At 36.3% G+C, this 22944-nt stretch overlaps 1 protein-coding gene across 2 annotated transcripts in view; it reads right to left on the bottom strand.

The window, feature by feature from the left end:
* RNGTT (RNA guanylyltransferase and 5'-phosphatase) overlaps positions 1-22944 on the bottom strand; it is a 188769-nt gene that overhangs the window by 112276 nt on the left and 53549 nt on the right. For both annotated transcript variants that reach the window (XM_030001580.1, XM_030001588.2), the window contains exons 10-11: positions 19550-19621; positions 2497-2661 (exon numbers count right to left, since the gene is read on the bottom strand). In XM_030001580.1, coding sequence (XP_029857440.1) covers positions 2497-2661; positions 19550-19621 — 237 coding nt within the window. The remainder of the gene's footprint in view (positions 1-2496; positions 2662-19549; positions 19622-22944) is intronic.

The following is a 22944-nucleotide window of genomic DNA, read 5'->3' as shown; positions in this document are numbered from 1 at the left end:
CAACCCAAAAAACCAACTCAACAACAACAACAAACCAAAAACCACACACCAAACCCAAATACCCCAATAAATTAAAAGCTTATAGATACTCTTGTCTCAAAGATGTTTTTAAGGTGGCAATAACACATTAGGGTGAGAATTTGTTGACTGAACTGCATTTGCAACACAGTAACCTCAAATGCAGTTGCAATGTCCTTTCAGTTTTACCTGGTACTGCAGACTTACTGATACCTTCAAATACTGTTTTTTAAAAACCTGAGATAAATAACAAAAAACAAAGAGATAGCCATGCTTCACACTTTCAGATGTCCTGCTCTCTCAAACTGTGGAAGTCACCATTGCATCTGTTCCAAGGGTATATTCGTCGCTCAGAAAAAAGCAGCAAAACTCTCAGAGGAAAAGGAACCCTCAGAAAAAGAAAATGTGCTATATAACTGTAGGGCAAACCAGCCATTAACTTTTACTCACTCTAACTGGGGGGGAAGTTAACTGACAAAAAGAGGCCTAGCTAAAGAAATAATCTTTCAAAACATAGAGTTGATAAAACCCAGGATATTACTCTTACTTGCTTTATTTTCCTACCGATTTGATCTAATACATGCACAGAGTAGATAAATCATAAATGTTTGAAATGATTAAAATAAGAGAAAAATAACACTGGCTATTTGCTCTGGACTGCCAGTAACTCTACCCCTCCTGCTCTCTGTGTGTATCTCCAACTGCTGTATACAGGAATATTCTTCACAGAAATGAAGAAAATTGGCCAGATAACTGCTTCATTCCATAATTCACAAGTTAATCAAATCTGGTGGCAAAGACAAGCACAAAATAAAAAAATATTGTCCAAGCACTAGCACCAAAAGCAATTATAAGTCTACTATGAAACAAATTTTAGCCGTGTATAATTTTTTTTTCCTCACCAACATATTTGATGCTTTACTGCTGGGTAATAAGACAGTCAATGTCTTGAGAGTTTATGTTCAGAGCTTTCAGATAGACAGAGAAAGACCAGTAAATAGCATCTATTTCATTGCTGACTTTAAAAAGCGCCACAGTCAGAACTGTTAAAATCCAATACACTGAAATGCACATGGACAATTCAGAAATCTCCTTTGGACAGGAAAAAGAAAACTGTTGAGCTCAAATTTCAATTTCCTAGGTTTTGGGAAGCAGGGGCTCATTTCAATAGTCATGTGCTGGCAATTAGATTTAACTAGCATGAGATTTGTGTACAGATGTGTTTTACCTAGAAATTTTTCTAGCAATGCTTCCAACCATGTTCTTCCTGTGATTTTAAATGAGGTTGAATATCCTGGAACTTCAGAACACTTCAAGAAACTATAAATTTATGTAAGAAACCATTTTTAAGACATGTTCCTTTTTGTTTCTTTTAATTTCAAGCTCAAAGTTATGTATCCTAGACAAACAGCCTTTTCCCCCCCCATGAAAAATTTACTTCAAAATCTGCAATGTTGATCTTAAATAGACAACCCAAAAATGCAACAACACAAATACAGAGAAGCAATCAAAACATTTATAGTGCTTTATCCACACAAACGTCTCATAGAATTGTTCATGATTTAAACTTTCCAAAGACTGCTACTCTCTGCCAGGTTTTTTTAAAGTCCAGCTTATGCCTTATCTCCTTATTTACTTTTCAGGCACTCTTGGTTAGCCAAAGTACAATTACTGCTCCTCTTGGGGCGAGATTCATCACCTGCTACAGGGTCAAGGAAATGACAAAAGCAAATGGAAGCTGGCAATCTGATGTTCATTGTTGTGTGTTGATGAGACACGGGACTACTTCTAACAGCAGTGCTGAGAAAAACGGGTTCCTCTAGAAGTAAGTATTATCCAGAAGCCATTTAACTCACAGAAGAGAATAAAAGTGTTTTACAGAATGTTAGGATATGTCTATGCTGAAGAGTGCACAATGAAGGATAGGAACTCATATATATATTTGCAAGTCATATGCATTACTTCAGAAGACCTAGGGCAGTATTTTAATAAGTAAAATGTGGAGATGTTAAGTAGAATGGGCTCTTAGTAACCACTGCTGAACATGAAGTGGGAGTTCAAGCACAACTCATGATTCTTATACTATGGCCAAATGGGGACTGGAAGTAAAAAGATTATATTCTTACCTATGAAGGAGGACAGTGTAAACAACATAGCTCTCAGGCATTCCCTTGAGCTCAGAGACATTTCAGACCTAAAGCTACTAACTTCTATATCATCACTCAAGATTACGAAACTAAAGAATTAGGTTTTGCCAAAGTACAGGTTTTAAATATGGGAAAATAGTAATTCAGAAGGAATGGGTAGCCTAAAATCACTTTTCAGAGTACCCCAAACTGCCAATCACCCCCCAAGCATTGCTGAACACTCAGTTAGCAGAGGAACTCACTGGAAGCTAAAAAAGCTGAGGGAAACCTATACCCAACACTGCTTTGCTGCCTTCAGCACCACAACATAAACAACTGAAATAAACTTTACCTTTCTTGAAGTGTAGATGTCGAAAAACGGTTTGTTTCGAACACTGAATGGTTCCTGTGTTTTGTCGATAAGACCATTTTTCATCTTTTCATGTCGTGGATATATAATCTCTTTCTCTATACATGCAAGTCGAACATTAAAATCACAGTCTCCAACAGGCTGTCCCTGCCAAGTTACAAAAATCAGTTTAAAACCAAACACCAAATTATTTCAACAGTCTCAGTTTGCCTTACACAATATTTAAAATCACACAGATACATAAAAATATTATCAAATCACTACGTGTTTTTGCCAAATACTTGGTTTTGAAGCATTTGTCTCAGGCTGTAAGAGGTTTAATCAAATCAAAGTTCATAGAAAGATAAAAACTTAAAATACGTATTCAAGCATATATGAGTTAAATACCTAAATACCTTTAAAGTTAAGCAAAATAATTTAAACATTCCCTAATTATAGCTTTGGATATAGCAGCTACATATTTTTCCACATAGTTTTCCTCTGAAATCATTTAGCTCATTTTGTTCATAATACTTTTAATACAACACAACAATGCGATTTACACAGTTAAGCAAACTCATTCCTTTAAATGTACTATATGGATGCCTTGAAAGAAGCATTAATTACGTAAACGTTCACTTTTCTGTCACAGAAAAGAGAAAAATATAGCTGCAGTTGGAAAATGTGCCACTAAACAGTGGCTGCAAAAACCTGCAAGATATGTGATGGCTTAGTCACCAAAAGGTAGTAAAAGCCCTTCTCTAAGTCTCAGTAGTGTACTCTGACCTTTCAAGACCTGAAATAAAACAGCAGCTTTACATTGCTCTTTATACATTTGATGCATTGCACCAGATCAGTGTGAGCATTCAAAATGCGTGTTTGTCAGATTAATAATTGCTTGTAATGGAGTTTATTACATTTTGAGCACTAGACAGCGAGGAGAACACACTGTGGATATCACTAAGAGGAAATAAGCAACTGGCAACTTATAAGTTCTAAAGTTAGTTTCAATCAGACATGCCACTTCCATAGCAATAAGGCACAAAACTCATAGATTCGCATCGTTACAAGGACGATACAGCATTGGAGGCTATTTGCACGAGATCATCCCTCATTTTGCCATCCCATGCACACAAAAAAATAATTTTCAAAAACTATCCCTTTCACAGTCCACAGAAAATAAGCTCGCAGAGCTTTGGCTTCAAAACCAGAATTTTTCAAAAGCTGAAAGCAATGAGCACAGGAAACTGGGAAAACATAGGACTCTACTCATCAATGGCAGTGGTACCAATGAGCAGGAGAACCAGCAACCAGGTATTCCCTGTACTAAACACAGATAGAAGAGAAATGGAAAGAGAATCCAAAAGGAAAAAAGCCCTCCTCTAACATACATCAAATAGAATCAGAACTAGTCAATCTGAAAGAATGCGAAGGAAATAAATGGCAAAACGACCTCCTGGTGACGCATACAAAGGTAAGAGAATGAGTAGTATCTGCACAGATATCTTAATTAGGAGAAAAACAGAATGCTAATTTTAGACCAACATGAGTTTAATCAACTTCTTTCCAAACTCATCCTGGCTTTCACCAAAATCTTCTGCATCTCATGCTCCCAAAAAGGCATTAAGTTTCTCTCATATTTCTTTCCTTACTAGATCTCTATGAGAAGTCCTCAATTGTTCATTGCAATAGCTTTAAGAACTATGTGTTGCTCCCATACCACACTAATCCACAACCACTTTCTTACAGGACTCAGCTTCAAACTATACAAAGAGAGGCAGCACAGCCACCATCTCTTGGTGGGGAAGCACATTCTGCACAAAGCCAGTGACAACATGGGTGAAATGTCTCCTAATCTTTGGTCATCGATCCATGCTTGTGAAGAAGAAGGAAGCCTATCTGGCTGTTAACTTTGCCTACACCATCGCTTTCATTTCATACATGGAAGTGTTATTAGTAAAGAGCCATTCAAATGAATGGCAAATTAAGAGTATGAGAAAATCTAAAAGGCAAGAGATTGGCTCACTCTTTATTGATTCATTGCAGAATACGGCTGCACGATCTACAGAATTTTAAGGGCCGTACACAAAATTCTGGAGAATCGTTCTTTCTTTCTTTCTTCCCCCATGTACAGCATACTTGAGAACTCATCTATACAGTGACTGAGCTTGTCCTGGTGTGTATATCTAATTAAAACATAGAAAACACATCTTGACCTCAGTAACAACTGACTGAAGAACTGATTGAAGAATTATTTCCTGGGAAATGTGTATACATATTTTTTATTATTTCAAAGAACACCATAAACTGTTCTCAAGGTAAATTTCAGCAAGATCTAGTGCACATGCTCTCTTCCCTACAGTAGCTTTTCCACTGAGCCACATTTTATGAGTAGGTCTGAAAGAGCAAATGAACTAATTAATGTTTCAAATATTTGAGCTTCCAATAAGCAGTAAAGTTATTTAGAGAGCTTCTTTACAATGATTCATTCAAAAATGCTTTCACATAGTGACTTAAATTTATTTCAATCCCTTAATAGTTAAATTAAAAGCTGAGACGACTTCATATGCATCATAAACCAGCTGAATCACTTTCTTTTCCTTTAAATAATCCTTTCACTTCTCACATCTACTTGGAACCAATTATTTCCTGCAGCTCTGCCAATCATATATTTTTATTTCAAAGCTAGTCAAGCACATGAGTATATTACCACTAGGTTCCATCATATAAAGGTCAGAGCCAGGCCGACATAAGATTATATGAGATGGGAAAACACAGATGCTGCTGCCAAGCAACTTCTGCATCAGCCAACTAAACTAAGAAGTTAAGGAATATTTCATTCTCCCAAAAGCACGGAACATTAGCAATAAAAAAATTAACATAACATTGAATTTTAATCAAGGACATACTGAATAAAAGCAATATTGGAGGAGGAGGGCTTCTTCTTTGTTATTAGACACTTGCTGTAATTACAAAAAATGTTGCTAATACACAATGTATTTATCCCAGACAGATGCAAAACCTTCAAGTGGTAAAATCCTAGCTTTTAGCAAATAAGTAGGAGGGTAATGTAGGCTGCAATAAATAATTTGCAGACCTTGACAAATACAGGAAGAGATTATTTAGTATATTGTCCTGGTTTCAGCTGGGATAGAGTTAACTGTCTTCCTAGTAGCTGGTACGGTGCTATGTTTTGAGTTCAGTATGAGAAGAATGTTGATAACACACTGATGTTTTCAGTTGTTGCTGAGTAGCGTTTAGTCTAAAGTCAAGGATTTTTCAGCTTCTCACGCCCAGCCAGCAAGAAGGCTGGAGGAGCACAAGAAGTTGGCACAGGACACAGCCAGGGCACCTGACCCAAACTGGCCAATGGGGTATTCCATACCATGGGACATCATGCCCAGTATATAAACTGGGGGGAGTGGGGATCGCCGCTCGGGGACTAACTGGGTGTCGATCAGCAGGTGGTGAGCAATTGCACTGCACATCATTTGTACATTCCAATCCTTTCATTATTGCTGTTGTCATTTTATTAGTGTTATCATTATCATTATTAGTTTCTTCTTTTCTGTTCTATTAAACCGTTCTTATCTCAACCCATGAGTTTTACTTCTTTTTCCCGATTTTCTCCCCCATCCCACTGGGTGGGGGGGAAGTGAGTGAGCAGCTGCGTGGTGCTTAGCTGCTGGCGGGGGTTAAACCACGACATTATATATAAAGCACACATTAAAAGTTGTCCAAAAAGAAGACACTGATGTATATATAATCTAAACCCAGGCAACAAATATTAGTATGTTTTTAGGCAATAAAGATGTTTTATTAATTTAAGCATTCGAATGTTTGAGATTTTATTTCAACATGCAAGTTTTTACTTGTCTGAGGAGGATGAGGGTCACCGCTGCCTAACACTGTAGTTACTGGAGTACATTAGATGATAATTTCTGTTCTAGACATTTTTAACCTAAAAGAAGTTTGTTAGCAAAGGATAAAACAAAATTAACAAGTAGCATGTGTTTCCTATCTATGTTAGAAAGTTACACTTCCCCCTCACATTAATTAAAATGTATCCTGAAGCAAAATATCGTTTAGACAAGCCTCAAGAGAGGAGTCATCTGTTGAATCAACACCTCTTCCTTGAGCAGTTGAATTCCCTTCACCTGTTGAAACTCTGTGCATTGCACCAAGAGGTCACAGCATGAAGTGGGTTTGCAATAGATGTGACACTTTAAAATATCATTTTGATTTTAAACACAATCCTCCACACATCCTCAAAACATAAAATGAGATTTCTACAGAACTTTGAAATCCACCCAGGGTTGAACATTTCTAAATTTAAACTTAAAATATTTCAAATTAACTTCCCAACAGAACCCATACATAGTAAGTCACATAAGAACCTAGTATACCACAAAAGAAATACATGTTTAAAAATACTAAAAAAACAGGGTCTGTAGCTCATTTAATATCCATTATCTTGAGGGGGCGGGGGAAGGCAATTTATTTGCTGAAAGGAACTAAAAAAACCAACCAACCAACCAACAACAACAACAACAAAACACGCAAGGAGAAAGGTACCCCTGAGGAGGTACCATCACCCTCCAGGTTTAAGTGTGCCTTCCCCTGCCTCTAAGGTTGACCTTGTGGCTACAGCTCAGTAAATTCAGTGAGACTTACATGGAAACTCCTTTACCTAGGTGGATGCAGTACAGATAACAAAAACAGGGTATGTAGGTGCTAAATCCCATAAAAGTACTTTCTCTTAGAATTTTATATTTATCTGGCATTTTCCCAATGCAGCTATAGTAAAAAGAGAAATAATGCCTGGGCCTGCATACACAGGTGATAACTAGCTTAGGCCAGGATAAACTGAGAATGTTTATTCTCTTCCTCCATGAGATATGGTTCGAAGTCTACCTGCCAGCAAAGCACACTCCATTTGCTTCCCCAGAGCAGTAACTTAGACATGAATAATTCAGCACATACACGCATATACGTTCCACACACGTCTTCACTTATTGAGCCATAGCAGAACATATGTCACAACTGTCTTAGCTTTAATGATTTTGAGAGAATAAAGAATAAGCTCAGGCTGATATTCTACCCTGTGTTTAACATTATTATTGACAATTCAAGGCACCCACAGCTGACATCTGCATTTCCAATGAAAGCCCATTATTAGTTCTCCCATCTTCTGAAGACCATGCAGTCTAATATTTTGCATTTTTTACTAATGATCTGGCATGTATTTCTTCTGACCGTGGTTTGATAGATGCTGCTATTTTTTTGATAAACATAGCTTTATATAAAAACAATCTGAAGGTGCTGTTTCATCCTCCAAATAAGATTATTATTATTATATTCAATCACCTAAAAGGTTTTTTTCATTTCCGATGTTTTCTTTTTAAAACAGGACTAAAAGTAAAGTATTAGAGAAATGAAAAATTTTGTAGAATTATGACTCCTAAGTTTTTAATTTCTAAAAGGCAAAAGGCAAGACAACCATTATAATCTGAAAATACATTTTAAAATTTGTTTTTTTCTAACTTTTATCACTCAAATATTCAAAACAGATATGGGAATGACAAGGAATTTAGCAGTTTCAAAATGGTTTCTAAAATTTTCTTGGCTTCAATGAGGTACAACGTGTGAAGTATTGTTTCAATTGTAACAATTCAACCAACATGCTGCAGGAACATAATTACTATTTATATGTTGTCAGCTTATACAATGGAATATCATTTTCATTTACCACAGAACGAAAATGATTTGGGGAATCAGACCTATTAAAAAGACTGCTTATGACATGTATTGAATTATTTGAATTTCCTTTACAAAAAAAAAAAAAAAAAATCCAAAAAACCCACACTGAAAAGAAATTCAAATATGTATGAATCAACAAAGGAAAGAAGTTTGTAGCCCATGGATAAACATCAAGGCCTAATAGAACATACAAATATAGCTCCACACTTGTTTTTTTTATTAGCAACGTAACTTGAATGAAACAGCAGGACTGCCAAAACTGTGACTAAACAGATAAGATAAAACCAGAAAAAGTAGACCGTCCTACAAATATTGCTCCCTTTCTCACTCTTCTTCTCGTTGGATTGCTCAAAATAGAATACAAATACAAGATAAAAACCATAAAACCTTATAACTACAAGTGGATGAGAAGTTTGCTTCACCAGTGTAAAGGTAACACATATAAGGCAGAACATTTATGATAAGTTGAAGTGACTGAATTATGATTCTCACCATTAATGCTATGCAATACAGAGGCAGATTCATGGAAACGAGCATCTACCATAGACGAACACCTAAGCCCTCTCTTTTGAAAACAAAGCTCCAGTTAGGCACCAAAAGCTTCGTAGCTGCTATTTTGGGAGCACAGACAACTCAGTCCAATTCATTGTTTGATTGCATGTACAGTGGCTTCATTTAGGATCTTTATAATCCTTATAAATCCTCCTGAGCCTTCAAAACCAGAACTCAATAAGGGGATTTTACTGGGATGTAAATGATTAAAACCAAAAGGAATTATGTTCTGTCTAGACTGGCTGCCTCCCCCCAAGCAATCTGAGGAGTACATGAACTTCCCATTTTAATTACAGAAGTAAAAGTCATAATTCTAATAACCCATAACTATAAAATAGATTCACCATCATCATCATCATCAGATATTTATACACAAAAAGACTGCACATGATTCTCCCAGGGGAATATAAATTTAAATAATTTATTTTGCACTGAATTTAGGCTATCTGCAAAGTCCAATATTGAACACAGGCCTTTACTGCTTCTGGTTTTTCCAGTTATTTTTCCTAGTACTGCTATTGCACATAGTATGGAGGCATCCTTACCTTAATTGCAACAGATACTAGATGGTCCAGTCAGTATTTTCTCTTTCTGCTTCTACTCTCCTCATACATTCTTCGTTTCTACCAGCCAGGACTGGTAGACTCACAGTGAGTCTTCACAAGAATAGCTATTGCTGAGTTTTTACAGGACTGTCTTTATGACAAAGAACTATCACTCCAGTGAATTAAAGAACCATGGGAAAACTCCCACATCTTAAAGACATTATTTGGGGCATTTCATACTAGAAAATATTGTGGCACTGATTTTTTTAGAATATAAATAACTTCATAGTATTTAAAATAAGACTGCCTAGTACAGCAAGTATAAAGTCTCCTAAAAACTAGAAAAGAGGAAAAATAGTAACAATCAGCACTGATTCACAAATACTATCTTAGAAAAAGAACCACCTACCTTTCCTAAACCATGACAGAACTAAAAATTAAGTATCTGCTTGTAATAGATGTTATACTCCTGAAGACTTGTAAAAAATCTATAACTTCAGTACACAATCTGTCTTTAAGATATCTAGTTCATTGTGTGCATGGTTAGCTTATGAGTAAGAAATACCGATTAATTACTATTATACTCATTTCAAAAGAAAAGTGGCATTTTTCTTCATATTTCTTTTAAATAAGAGAAATACGCTAAAAAGGATGAAAATATCGCCTTCACTTCTCTCCTAGACCACAACAGTCACTCAGGTTATTCAAACATATTAGCCATGGAAAAGAAAATATTACAGAGGTCCTGCTTTCACCTTCGTAAAACCTATCCTGAATTATATAGTTATTTTAGATTTGGTACATTCTTCTGATTAACTTTGATTATTTTTTTCTTTAGTTCTTTCCCCCTAGAAACAGGAAAAAGATGGGAAGGCAAGAGGGAGAAAGCTGAAAATATTAAATATTACAGCTACAGGAATTTTAGAAAACGAGGAATTAAAACTAAGTTGGGAAATAAGACGTGACAACATTTGAACACACTCCCACTGCTTCCATATGATATCTCCCCAACCATCCTCAATTTTGCCTATAGTTTTTCCTGTTTTGAAATATACTGGACCAAAAAAAAGTCCTGTGTTAGACTTCCTTCCCAGTACTTAAGAAATTGGTCATGATAATGTAACCAGAAAACCTGCCCCACTGTAAGGTTTTTCACACCTTCCACTTCAGTTGTGATGACTGCCAGATTCTTGAGAGATCTGAATATTTGCCCGAGACAGAAGTTCAGTTTAAGTCCACCTGGCAGTTCCTATAGGAATGACTGTTATAAATTGCAAGCTGAGGGAGACAGTTGTTCTATTTAATCATATGTTACAGTTCCTAGCACAACAAGAAGATAAAAAAATATTGCAAATAAAAAGTGAGGTCTTTTAAGGCTAAAAATGTGAGAGACAGAAAACTTTTTAGTAAAAATACTGAGAAAAACTCTTTAAAGAGACCTTCTGAGAACAAAAAGTTTGTTTGTAGACTTTATTCTCTGAATTGTATAAGGTTTGAAATAGTTCAGTGTTATTTTCATTTACAATGCAACTTAAACTTCTAAGTCTTGCTTTGTGTTTTTCGTAACAAGTTCCATAGTTTGCTGAAAAAGTGTCACATCAGAGTAAGCAAGTAAGAACAAAACCTACAGAACTTGAACACCTGAAAAATATAAAGGATTTTGTATCACAGCAACTTCTAAAGCTGCTCTTGGAGAGCTACTTGTTCACGTATCTCTCTCCCAGGAGTAACACTTTGTACCTCTTCCCCTGACAATTATACTAGCGATAATCTGCCATTCAAAAAGGTTCTCATGAGACATGCTTCATGTTAGGGTATGGAAACACTTACCTTTGGGGAATAAAACAAGACATGACAAAATTTAATACACTCCCTTTGCTTTTATATAATATTCCATTAAGCATTCTTTATTTTGGAAAACGTGGAAAACAAACCACTTTCACTGCGATCCATAGTGCCCCCTGGGTTGGGAAGAGGAGGATCTAACTCAGAGATAGAAGGGAAAAGAAGAATTCAGATGTATTTTTCACACACACTAACCAGCAAGTAAAACAGTCAACCTTCAAACTAATTACAATGCTAAAGAATGCAGCCCAACAACAAGCAGCTTGTTAGACAAAAAATATAAAACGAAGAACACAAAACCACCAAAGATATCCTGGTCAGCATGTACTAGTTATCATTCTTCAGCAATAATTTACTTTTCGGAGGCATCAGAGCAAAGGAGAGTTTTAAAAGACGGATGCAAGAATGCATAAAAATGCTACTTTTCAGTTGTATATGTACTTTACTCAAGCACAAGGAGCAACAGGGAAGAAAGCACAAATTATCTCTTTGGAAGTTTACAGAATAGGTAAGGAGATTTGCAAATTTTGCTGCTCAGACATACAAGTCAGGTTTTCAATAATGAATGAAAGATGACCAACAGGGAAGGGGAATAAGGGAAGAAAGACTTTGAAGAAGACAACCAGCTAAGATGCATTTTTGTCCATCCATCTCCACAGACCCTTCTGCAGCATCACTCCCTTACTGTGTTGATTCCATCTTACAAGCTCTCCTAGCCCAACATTTGTTGCCCTCCCTACTCCGTAATGCTACCCTATCCATATAGCCTACAGAATACTAAAACACATTACCTGGCCAAGCTGCCCCTGCTCTCAATAAACTCCATTATAAAAATGGGAGGACGAGAAAGCAATCTTAATGCATCTCTCCCAGTGTGACACCAGAAAGCAAAGTGAGACACAATTGAGTAGATGCTCTGTATTTCATTTACCTGATACCTCTGAGCCATGACAAAATGAAGCGATATACACTGATTTTGAGAATGTAACACACAGCAAAAGCACTGTTACAAATATTTGGGTGTTTGTTAGGTATGTCTTCACAAGAAATAATAGAAAGGGTGCAAGAGCAAACACATGCATGGCATCCTTATTTTCCAGAGTACTATTAGTAATGAAAGCATTTTAAATATGTATTTTGACGTGGTACCATTTGAGAATAATCTCAGAATTAAAAGTAAGAGCAGAAGGGTGACTGGCAGCCAGGTGCATTTGTAAACAGAAAAGATGCAATTAAACACTTGCATCTCTGAATTGTGCCCTCAAAAATTTCACAGTACCTTTTTAAGATAAGGTCAATAGGCTAATAAATGAGAGACAGCATGTACTATGAGCTTTACATCACTTTAAAATGAGGTTTGTAATGGAAAAGTCAGACGTGGTAATATTTCACAGGGATTTAAAACAAAAAAGTTTCATGCATGAATTCACATGGCTGTGGCCCACAGTGGCTGTGGGCAGGATTTATTATTACCAGTGTATCTGTTTACCATGACAAATTTTATCTAATGGCTATAGCATCGTTATGCATAATGACAACTAAAGAAATCTTGATCTTGACTTAATTTAATGCACAGAGTATTAGGAAATTTAATCAAAATTTTATCTCCTTTCTAAACTTTAAAAACATTATTCTTTTTCAAGCATTCAGTCTATTCTTACCATTGCAATCTGGTCTCATGAAAACTTGGCTAGAGTTTAAAAATTTAAAGGCCAGGGTTAGAAAGGAAAAGGAAAGTACTATTAATTTTCAGCATCTTTGCTAAGAATGCATTAATTAGATCCTACATTATACTAGTGTTACATTTTATCACTTAACTAAGGAAAAAAAATAGTTGCTTAAGTCTAGTGTCTATACATCTACACTTAGCTACTGAATATGATTTAAGAAAAAGCCTCTCAAAACAAGGTTTCTCAGGAAGAGCTGTCTCAAAGATGACTGGAAAATGAAGACATGTTCTTTTGTGGATTGTTTCCGATGAATAGGGATTTAGATTTACTTGTATTTGCTTCTGGGACTGTTAATTATTCTATTGTAAGCTTCCTCTGTTACACTAGAATTACCCACTAAATTTGAACTTTTTATTCACTATTCAGGTGAAAGAGGTAGTGCTATACAGCTACAGTTACTGTAATAATGAACTCAACTACATACAGACACAAATCAGGAAGCTGAAAAGTAACAGTCATTGCAGGGATTTAGCTCTGTACTCATTAAGACTAAACACCGTAAGGAATGTTGGGTGCCATTAGCCTTTTATGTTCAGAGGAATATGAAAGATCCAGATTTCATGTGTGTGGAGCACACACATAACCAGTGACATAAATGTGGACAAAACCCCCTCAATTAGCCTATTAAAAGCTAAAAAAATACATGCATTTTTAAGAAATGCTTTGTCATTTTTCAATGAGAAAAGATTCTTCTCAGGAAAAAAAATCCATTCAGGTTGTAAAAAAAGATAGACTTGTGTTACAATTGACTTCTACTTCTAGAAACATTTCACATGTCAATGTGACTTGACATGATAATGACATCCTTCCCATATTGGTGCCATCTTCTCCACAGACAAGCAGAAGTGGCATACTTGTTTTTATGCTTTTGGATCTTCTTTTACCCTCCACAGCAGAATTCTGCTGTTTGTCATGATATCCTAGTATTTTTTTATTTCACCTTATTCCCTCTCTTCTTTTCAATGTAAGGAGCGTTCATGATCTCTGCCCTAAGCACCTAAAGGCACATTATTAGCAGAATACCTGACATTTCATAAAACAGTACTTTCTAAACTTCAGAGAGGTGAGCCCCAAGTCAGTGAACTAGAAGACACTCTGGGTATATCTACACTGGTGAATCAACATGGCAAAGGTCTCATCTCTGCCCCTGAAGCCACCAGCTGTCTGACCATGTTCATACTCTCACTCTCCAGAAAAGGATGACGACATCTCAGAACACCTGACAAGAACAGTCCCTGAGCAATGTTAAATTTTAAATTATTCTTGAGAACTGCTCAAGAGCACTGTAGCCAGCCAGGGCCAAAACTGTGCCAGGGACCATTTTAACTACTTAAAAACAGGATAAACTTTCAGTAGCGGGATCCTGCTCTTTGCACAGTTTTGTTTATTAGTATACATGTATGCAGCCTCTCAGAATGGGCTTTGAGAGATGATTTTATATACTTTGAGTTGCTCTTCATAGAAAGAACCAAGTGAAGCAGAAAAGAAAAAGCAGGGATTGCTCTGGGCTTCCTCAAAGAGTTGAGGTCAAAAGGCAGGCTTATTTCACTAGCATATAGTTTTCTTTCTATGAATTTGTTTTTAGCATGTGAGATGAAAGCAGTGAGACAGCAATGTCATATTTTGAGTTGCTATTAATAATAATGAACGTCATGATTCAGACTGAAGCAAATGACAATAAAAAAATAATCTTTTTTTAATCTCCTGAAGAATCATTTGTTTTTCCTGACATAGGCATCTCTTGTAACACAATGGGATGCGTTACCACAAGCTTCTAGAAACTAGATGTCACAGAAACAGTGATTAGAAGAAATGAAGTCAAAGGGTTCCATCGGCATCCCTGAAGACTGATTTTTGCAGCAGCTATAGGTAATAAGCATCAGAATTCAATACAAAATTTATCACAGAAAGACAGCCTAGATTATTTCCATGTTTTCCCTAAGAACTCCAGTATAGGTCTCTCCCAATCACCGAAACACAATTTTTATTCTTCCTTCTTCCTAGGACTTTTCCTGTGTAGACATTTGGAGCCAAATACACTACATATTTCAATCAGTCTATTCTCTCAGTTTCCTTTGGTTCTTTCTAAAAGGCTGCTGTAGTTTCTCCTGATACACCACAGCAAAATTGAAAAGCTAAGTAACAATAAGCCTCACTGATAACAACGTGGATTAAAATTTGTAAAAGGTAGGTCTTTGCCCACTCACCCTTTTTCTCCTCACTATTCTCTTTCATTCATTTCGATAGCCTCTACTCCCTGTTAAGTTTCTGTTACCATTCTCTCCTGATGAACACGTCATCCTTGTTTAAGGGGACTTCCTTACCTCCTCTGGGTCATATTCAGGTGAAATCCTGACTAAGTCTGAAGAAAGATCCCCTGATGTACTGAGACACTGAGCTCCGTGACACCATGATGTTCTCCCGAAATCATAGTATTGTATATAAAATGAAAACTGCTACTTTTACTCCCAGCTGATCTGTTACTAGCAGACCACTGCTCCTCTTAAATCTCAAATTGACATTGGTCTTGAAAACACTTAACTTGTCAAATGCCAGAGCTGCAAGGGCCAAATTAAATACAACTATTTATAATTTGGGATCTTTGGGTTTTAGGCTGAAACTTTAAGCATACAGCTCTAAGAATAAACGTACCCTCTCAAAATTTCTGTTCATAAAAGGCAACAGTGGTCATGGTATTTAGTTAACATAGACACAGAGAAGCCAGGCTACACATTTTTGGCTTCATTTAGGTATCAGTCCTCAGTCCTCCATGTCCCCTTGTTAAAAGCCAGAGAAATACGGCACAGAACAGAGATAAGGTTGCCCTGTCTCAACTGCTACACTTCCAAACATGAATTTTAACACTATTTAGCCCCCTAAAACTAAGGTAATGAAGAACTAAAATAAACACAAGAATGGAGCACACTGCAAATTTGAAGCATGACAATAATGCTGGCCAAATATACTGAGAATAGTTCAAAGTGATATTACAGTACACTTGGAAATTTTTAATTACATGACATTATTTTACTGTGATCTAAAATTTAATTCCATGATTTTTCTGTATATATGTTAACAGCTTTCACTGTACCATTTACAGTCATTCTGAGGGGCACAAGTTGACATATATCTTACTATAAATATATGGTGCATTCTGAAAAACTAAATAATACCTTGTTTTAGTACTAACCTGTATTTTTGTGTTAGTGTGGCCATCCTAACACATAAATTCTCAGCAGTATTAATAGTGCACATAAGTCTTTGGGACTTAATGTGGAATTTGTGAATGCAATATTTCAGAAGGAATATTCTGACAAAGCCAGAAAACTTTGCAACTCTTAGCTAGCAAAATAGGTTGAGTGTTTAAGAATAAGGTCAGCTGAAAATATCTCTAGTTCACTAGACCTGACTAAAACATGAGGTTTGCCTGAGCAAAGGTGTTCATCAGCTGGGTTCGTATTCACATTTCCCCATCTGCAATGTCGCATCTCTAACAGCAGAGTATGCTGAGTTGCTGTGGAGGATGAGATGGGGAACATGCTGGAAATCTTGTAACTCACATGACGGACAGTGACTACAGGAACTCCACCGTTCACCTTCAGAAGACACAACCACATTCAAGATCAAAAGGAGCAATGTTGAATTCCAAAGTACCTCATACAGCTGTCAGGTTGTTTGGGGGTCTTTTTTGGAGCGGGGGGTTGTTTGTTTCAGAAGTGGGGGGAATGTTTTGTTTTTAAATGGGGCTGATGCTTTGTGTAATCATTTGATTTGAAGCTCTGCTAGGAAAATTTACACAAATCTAACTTACACAACCTAAAAGGAACTTATCCTTTCTTGCCAGTTACAAGTTTTGAATACATTTACCTCTCTTGGTGATAAAATTCTGTTGTTCATTTCTTGCCAAGCCAAACATCCTTGGGTGCCCATTTTTGTAATTAAGCTTCTAAAATTAACCTAAAAACTGCTGTGCTTTTTAATCTTTGTAGTAGGACCATTGCTAATGACTTCTTGCAGCTGAATCCCTGCTTGCACTCATACTGATAACATTATCTTAATTCGTCCTTGACATTAAAATAGTATCACGTAGTAACTAACTCCTCTCTCTCATTCCCAGTGCATTTAAAAAACAAACAAACAAAAAAACCAAACAAGCTTTAAAGCATTTACAGCCCTGCTCAAAAGCAGACTTTTCCCAAACCTTAACAACCCTCTGGAAACCCCCTGATCATTTTTCCTGTTGCCAAGTGGGATTCTTCATGTTAAGTCTGGACACGTCATTACAAATGAGCATTTCCTCCCCTTCCACCCCAAAAATGTTTCACCAAAATAATTACGACTTCCGAAAAGTGTTATTTTGCTAGGACAGTATATGCATATCCCAAACTGAGGGAAGGAGACTGTACACTTCTTACCTTACATTTATTTTTCAGAGGGAGAGTAACAGGAGTGAATGGCAGGTTAGACACAAAGTGAGAGCAGAGACTTGTAAAGACATGAGGGTAAATAGTCACAGAATCACAGGCAGAGGAATAGGTAAGAAAATGTAAAGGAAAAATAAGAACCCAGGAGTGGTTATAGAAGATCATATTTTTCAGAAGCCTACAAGGAATTTTTGCTTACTGAAAAGTCCTAATCATAGGAGGGATCCAGGAAACTAACACCTACTTTTCAGAAAAGGTTGAAGAAAAGATCATCAAGATGCAGAACTAAAATGAGTTAACAAAAAGCTCCTATTCCTAATCTAACATGTACTCTCCGCAAACTATTACTTTTAAAAGCAGCTGTCCTAAGTCACAGAATGACTAATATTTCAAACAATACCAAAGTCATTTTCTGGTGACTAGTACCATGCCTACATTTGCAATTCCTACTTACACTGAGTGGCCTACTCGAGCTGAGTAGTATCCTACTCAAGTCTGGAAGAGTCAATGGTAACGGAAGTCTGAAATGCACTGTGGTTTACTAATACTGTTTGTCCTGTTAGGAACACTGAAACAGTAATTTTGTTTTTCCAGAAGCATTAGCAGATACTAGAGTGTTTTTCCATGGGCTATTTAGTCACAGGTGTAGTGACTAAATTTAAACACATTGTTGTGGTTTAACTACAGTAGGTAGCTAAGCCTCACACAGCCGCTCACTCACTCCCCCCAGAATGGGATGGGAGAAATAATTGAAAGGGTGAAAGTGAGAAAACTCATGAGTTGAGATAAAGTCAGTTTAATAGGTAAAGCAAAAGCTGGGCACACAAGCAAAGCAAAACAAGGACTTCATTCACCACTTCCCATCAGCAGGCAGGTGTTAAGCCATCTCCAGGAAAGCAGGGCTCCATCATGCATAACGGTTACTTGGGAAGACAAACGCCATCACTCCAAATGTCCCCCCTTCCTCCTTCTTCCTCCAGCTTTTATTGCTGAGCACAACATCATATGGTCTGGAATATCCCTTTGGTCAGTTGGGGTCAGCTGTGTCCCCTCCCAAATTCTTGTGCACCCCCAGCCTCCTCACTGGTAGGGCGGTGTGAGAAACAGAAAAGGGCTTGAGGCTGTGTAAACACTGCTCAGCAAGAGCAAAAACATCCCTGTGTTATCAGCACTGTTCTGGTCACAAATGCAAAAACACAGTACCATATGAGCTACTATGAAGAAAACTAACTCTATCCCAACCAAAACCAGTACATACTTTGTTTTCACAAAACTATTTTAAATATTGTTTTAAAAAGATATATATACATGGTTAAATTGATCCTTCCTGAAGGACATTTTCTGTTCCTTAGACATAATAGAGAAATTACTAGAAAATTTATTTCATAATAAGGGCTAACAAGTGGAACACATTGTCAAGGTTAGTTCTTCGAATAAGCTTCAGCAGGAGACCCTGCCATAAAAACCCTAAATAACTTAAAATTCCACATATATCATGACTTTTGGTGGAACAATACAAGAAAAAAAATAAATCTATAAAAGATAACATATAAGAGCCCTTTGGTGATGTTCAAACCTTTACCGTATTTGAAAGCTGCTTTAAAGAAAAAAAGTTTCTCATCTTCTGTACTGTTTAACAGCTTTCTTGTGACCAAAAAGACTTTATTCCTAGCTATCAACAAAGGCTTCTCCTTTTCCACAACTTCCATAATATATTTCTTTATTACATATTTGCCCTACAGCCAGTGTAAACAGAAAAGCCTGCTGTTGAGAACTTAACAGAGGACCAGCTGCCTGGTTTCAAAGAGAAATTTGAGAAAGAGGTGATGGAGCAGCCTAACACAAACCACTGTGATGCTCTGGTAACAAATATACCACTTACAGGCTAACTTCTCCATCCCCTCTCAATTTCACTGCCTAAATAGTTCAAACATGCTCTAGAAATAGGAAATTTTCCAACAGTGTTTAGCAGACTGTTTCAAAGCACCATCTTTTCTTGAGCAGGTGGAAATAAATCAACATCCATTACAAGGCTGCTTTCAATCTTAATACTGATGAATTTCTTGTTATTGAGCTACAAAATACCCGAACACTTTTGGTGTTTAAATTTACTCTGAACCTCTTACTTATACAAATAAGATTAAAACAGAAATGAGAATCAATAACTAATGATAAAAGCAATAAAACTGAAAGTACTTACATTAAACTTAATAATGTCATATATCAAGTATCGAGGGACAACTTGTCCATTAACCTTGTCGATGATCATTTCCTTAAAAGAAAAGAGATTACATTTACATTTATTTCATGAATATAGAAGAACGTCAACACATTTATACTTAGTGCACGTACCTGTAAGTGTGATGTAATCAAACACTGGCCACATTTTTATTATTAAAAAAGATTTTACAGTAGGTCAAGATTATAAAAATATTATCATGGTCTTAAATGTCTCTCATGAAGCATTCAATAAGAAGCCAGGAAGCTGTACTAAGGCTCCACATTCTGATCTGCAACATTTATACATTAGTTTCCCCACAGCTTTCAAAATCACTACCTTTCTTGAGTGAATAACGAGTTTTAGAAACCTCAGTAAGAACTGCGATCTTAAGTCAAGCAAGTGCTTTTGGAAATCTTGCCTACAATAAGAAGTACAACAGAAAGGAAGTAAAGAACAAGCATTAACATCCATTTTCTACGCTCAGGCTGGATCTTTTCACGTTAACAGCATCCTAGGCAGCAGTGACAACTGCAATTTACTTGAATGTTGCATTGTGACTAAACAGTAGGGTTCCTTCAAAAGGAAATATCACAGACCCTATCTGTAGCACATGAAATTAGTTAACATTCAATATATACTGGTAAACCATCTTGAAAATGTGTCAGCTAGAAGAAAGACTATTAATGATCAACATCCAAACACAAAAGTGTTTCCTTAACTTAATGGTACATACAAAAATATATACATCTTACATGCTGGTGCTTACATCTCTAACTCAGGCTTCCTATGATATGAATTAGACATAGTTTATTAGTTTATCAAACTAATAAAAAATATTTCATTTCATATAAATTAGTCATGATTGAAAATGGTAACAGTCAACCAATTGGTAGATCTTTTTAGAGACAACTTTGAAATACTCACTTCTCTAAATGCAATCAATCTTCTCTCTGCCCCTGTCCAATTCTTGGCTAAGTTAGTTGTATCAGCTAAGGATTTTTTGCTGCCAATATCAAGTTAAAACTCCAAATTCACAAATACAAGATAAAACAATTGGAAAAGGTGAAAATATTTCACTACAACATGATGAAAACAAAATTGTGAGCTCAAGAATTATACCAAAAGAGAACCTAACATCAAATCAACTTCATTTTTAGTTTGTTTCTTGCTAGGTCAGTAGCATTTTTATGTTTTAGAACTTTTTAACTTCTCTTAGAATCCATAGCTTCTACAAAGTAAACCCAAACAAGAGTCTCAATATGACTGATTTTCAGTCTGTACACATACCAAGCTTCTTGAATTGTACCTAGTATTTAATCGCATCTGGCTCCGAAAAATAATCAAGCAGTTGTAGAAACATAGATTTGCTTTAAAGCAAAACACAAAGCTTGAAGCATTTAAAACTAAACTAGAAGACATGAACCTGTTGTTCTCAAAAACCATTGTGAACTAGAAGTTGCCTACTTAATATTTTGGAATCGCATCTTCTGTGAACACAACACTGAGATGGAGATTTGGCCTTCACAGCCAAATGCAGCATTCACAGGTGTTGTGAAAGACTACCAAAGTGACCTTACACATCTTTCCACTTCATTTAAAAAAAAAAAAAAATTTAATTCATTGAGTGAAAAATATTCCTTTGTAACATTACAATATCTTATTCTTAACTCTAAAATTAGTCACAGGTACTGCCAAATAACATTTGCAAAAAGTCTACACAGAAGTGATGTAACAAAATGCTATTCTGTTACTTTTCAGTATTTAGGTAAGACACCAGTGAGCTATCAAAGGAACAGCAGATGCAACACAGCAGTGCCTTCTTTGACAATAAATTTTATAACTAACTGCAAGAACAGATGGAGTAGGTACATCCTAAGAGAGAAAGAAGGTACGATGTCCAAACATGGAAGAGTGTGTAAAGATAAAATGCAGGGCAGGGAAGGGAAAAAAACCTACCCGGAATTCCTGATAGAATCATAGAATCATTGAGGTTGGAATCAGTAATCAGGTTAAAGGAAAAGTAAAACTGAAACAAAAGAATGCTACCATATTTTTTTAAAGTTTCAATCGCATTAGCAGGTAAAACAAATTTTTAAAATACATTTAATTGAACTTATATTTAATGTTTAAGGACTCGTTTGCTCAGCATGCATATTCAGAGCCTCAGCTTTGATGCAAAGCTAGCATTTGTATCCAAAACCCTGAAAACATTTCAGTGCCTGGTATTACAAGATTTTATGCCTAATTTTCAAAATCTGAATCTCTGCATATTCAGTTTAAGAAGAATTATAAAATACAACCAAGAGGACCGAGAATGATTTTTAAACCTTCTCTGGAATGTTCAGTTTTAACACAGAATTAATTTCATAAAGAAACTTTTTCTCTACTTCAGACACGTATAAATCTTTTTGACTCTATTACAGGTCAAACTAACTTTTTTCCTCACATCCTCACTTCTTTTCTTCCTCCCCTGCCTCTTGTTCTCTCTTTCCACATCCCGACTGAAATCCTAGCTACCACAGCAAATAAACAACAGCACAATATGCCTTAGAAGTAGAGACGACAAATTCCTGTGCTGCTCATCTCCATCGTGATAACAACATTCACTGCTTCATTAGTTACGCCAATACAACTGTCAGAAGGCAAAAGCTGTAAAGTGATCATAAGAACAACTCAGATTAGAAATACTCTAACACATCATTATTTCACAGTCTGATTTCAGAATCTTCCTTGAAATTACAAGAATTGAAAAATACCTCAGAGAATAGACCTCAAAGGCAAGTTCAGAGACTGTTGGGAAAATGTAGTATTTGAGAACTGATCACATTCAAACTCATTCATTCTGATATGAGTAATAACCTGATACTATAAGGCTATATTTAAGCCAATTTTTAGATAACCAAAAACTTAAACCCAAACCCACTCATATGACATGATAATAGAACACAAAAGTATCCGTAAGATGCACCTGCATCCATGCATTTCCCTTCATAGACCCCACGTAGATTTACAGCTGCTATTGTGTGTTTTAAGATTACCACTGCTAGTAAGTATGATCTTTACCACTTTTCCATTAGCTGCTATTTTAGGTATTAGATTAACCTGCTGGCTTGCAGAACAAGGTCTAATGGCCAGCTTCTTCAATGTAATCTGGAAAAACTGTGCTGGTGTTAATCTCCTTTTCTTAATCTTCTGGTGCTGCAGAGCATAGTCTTACAGCATATTAGAAACAGCAACTGTGCTAAGAGCTTTTAGCTGGACAAGTACCAAAAGAACAATGCTGGACTGGTAGCTCATGAACTTCCCCCCCTCCGCCCTACCTTGAATCGCCTATCTAGAAAGCAACTTGGACTTAAAATAATACAAAATTTAAT

Source organism: Aquila chrysaetos, chromosome 2 (assembly GCF_900496995.4).
Source record: "Aquila chrysaetos chrysaetos chromosome 2, bAquChr1.4, whole genome shotgun sequence".
Taxonomy (NCBI): Eukaryota; Metazoa; Chordata; class Aves; order Accipitriformes; family Accipitridae; genus Aquila; species Aquila chrysaetos.
Note: the sequence above shows the minus strand (reverse complement) of the source record. Positions and strands in the feature narration are given on the sequence as shown.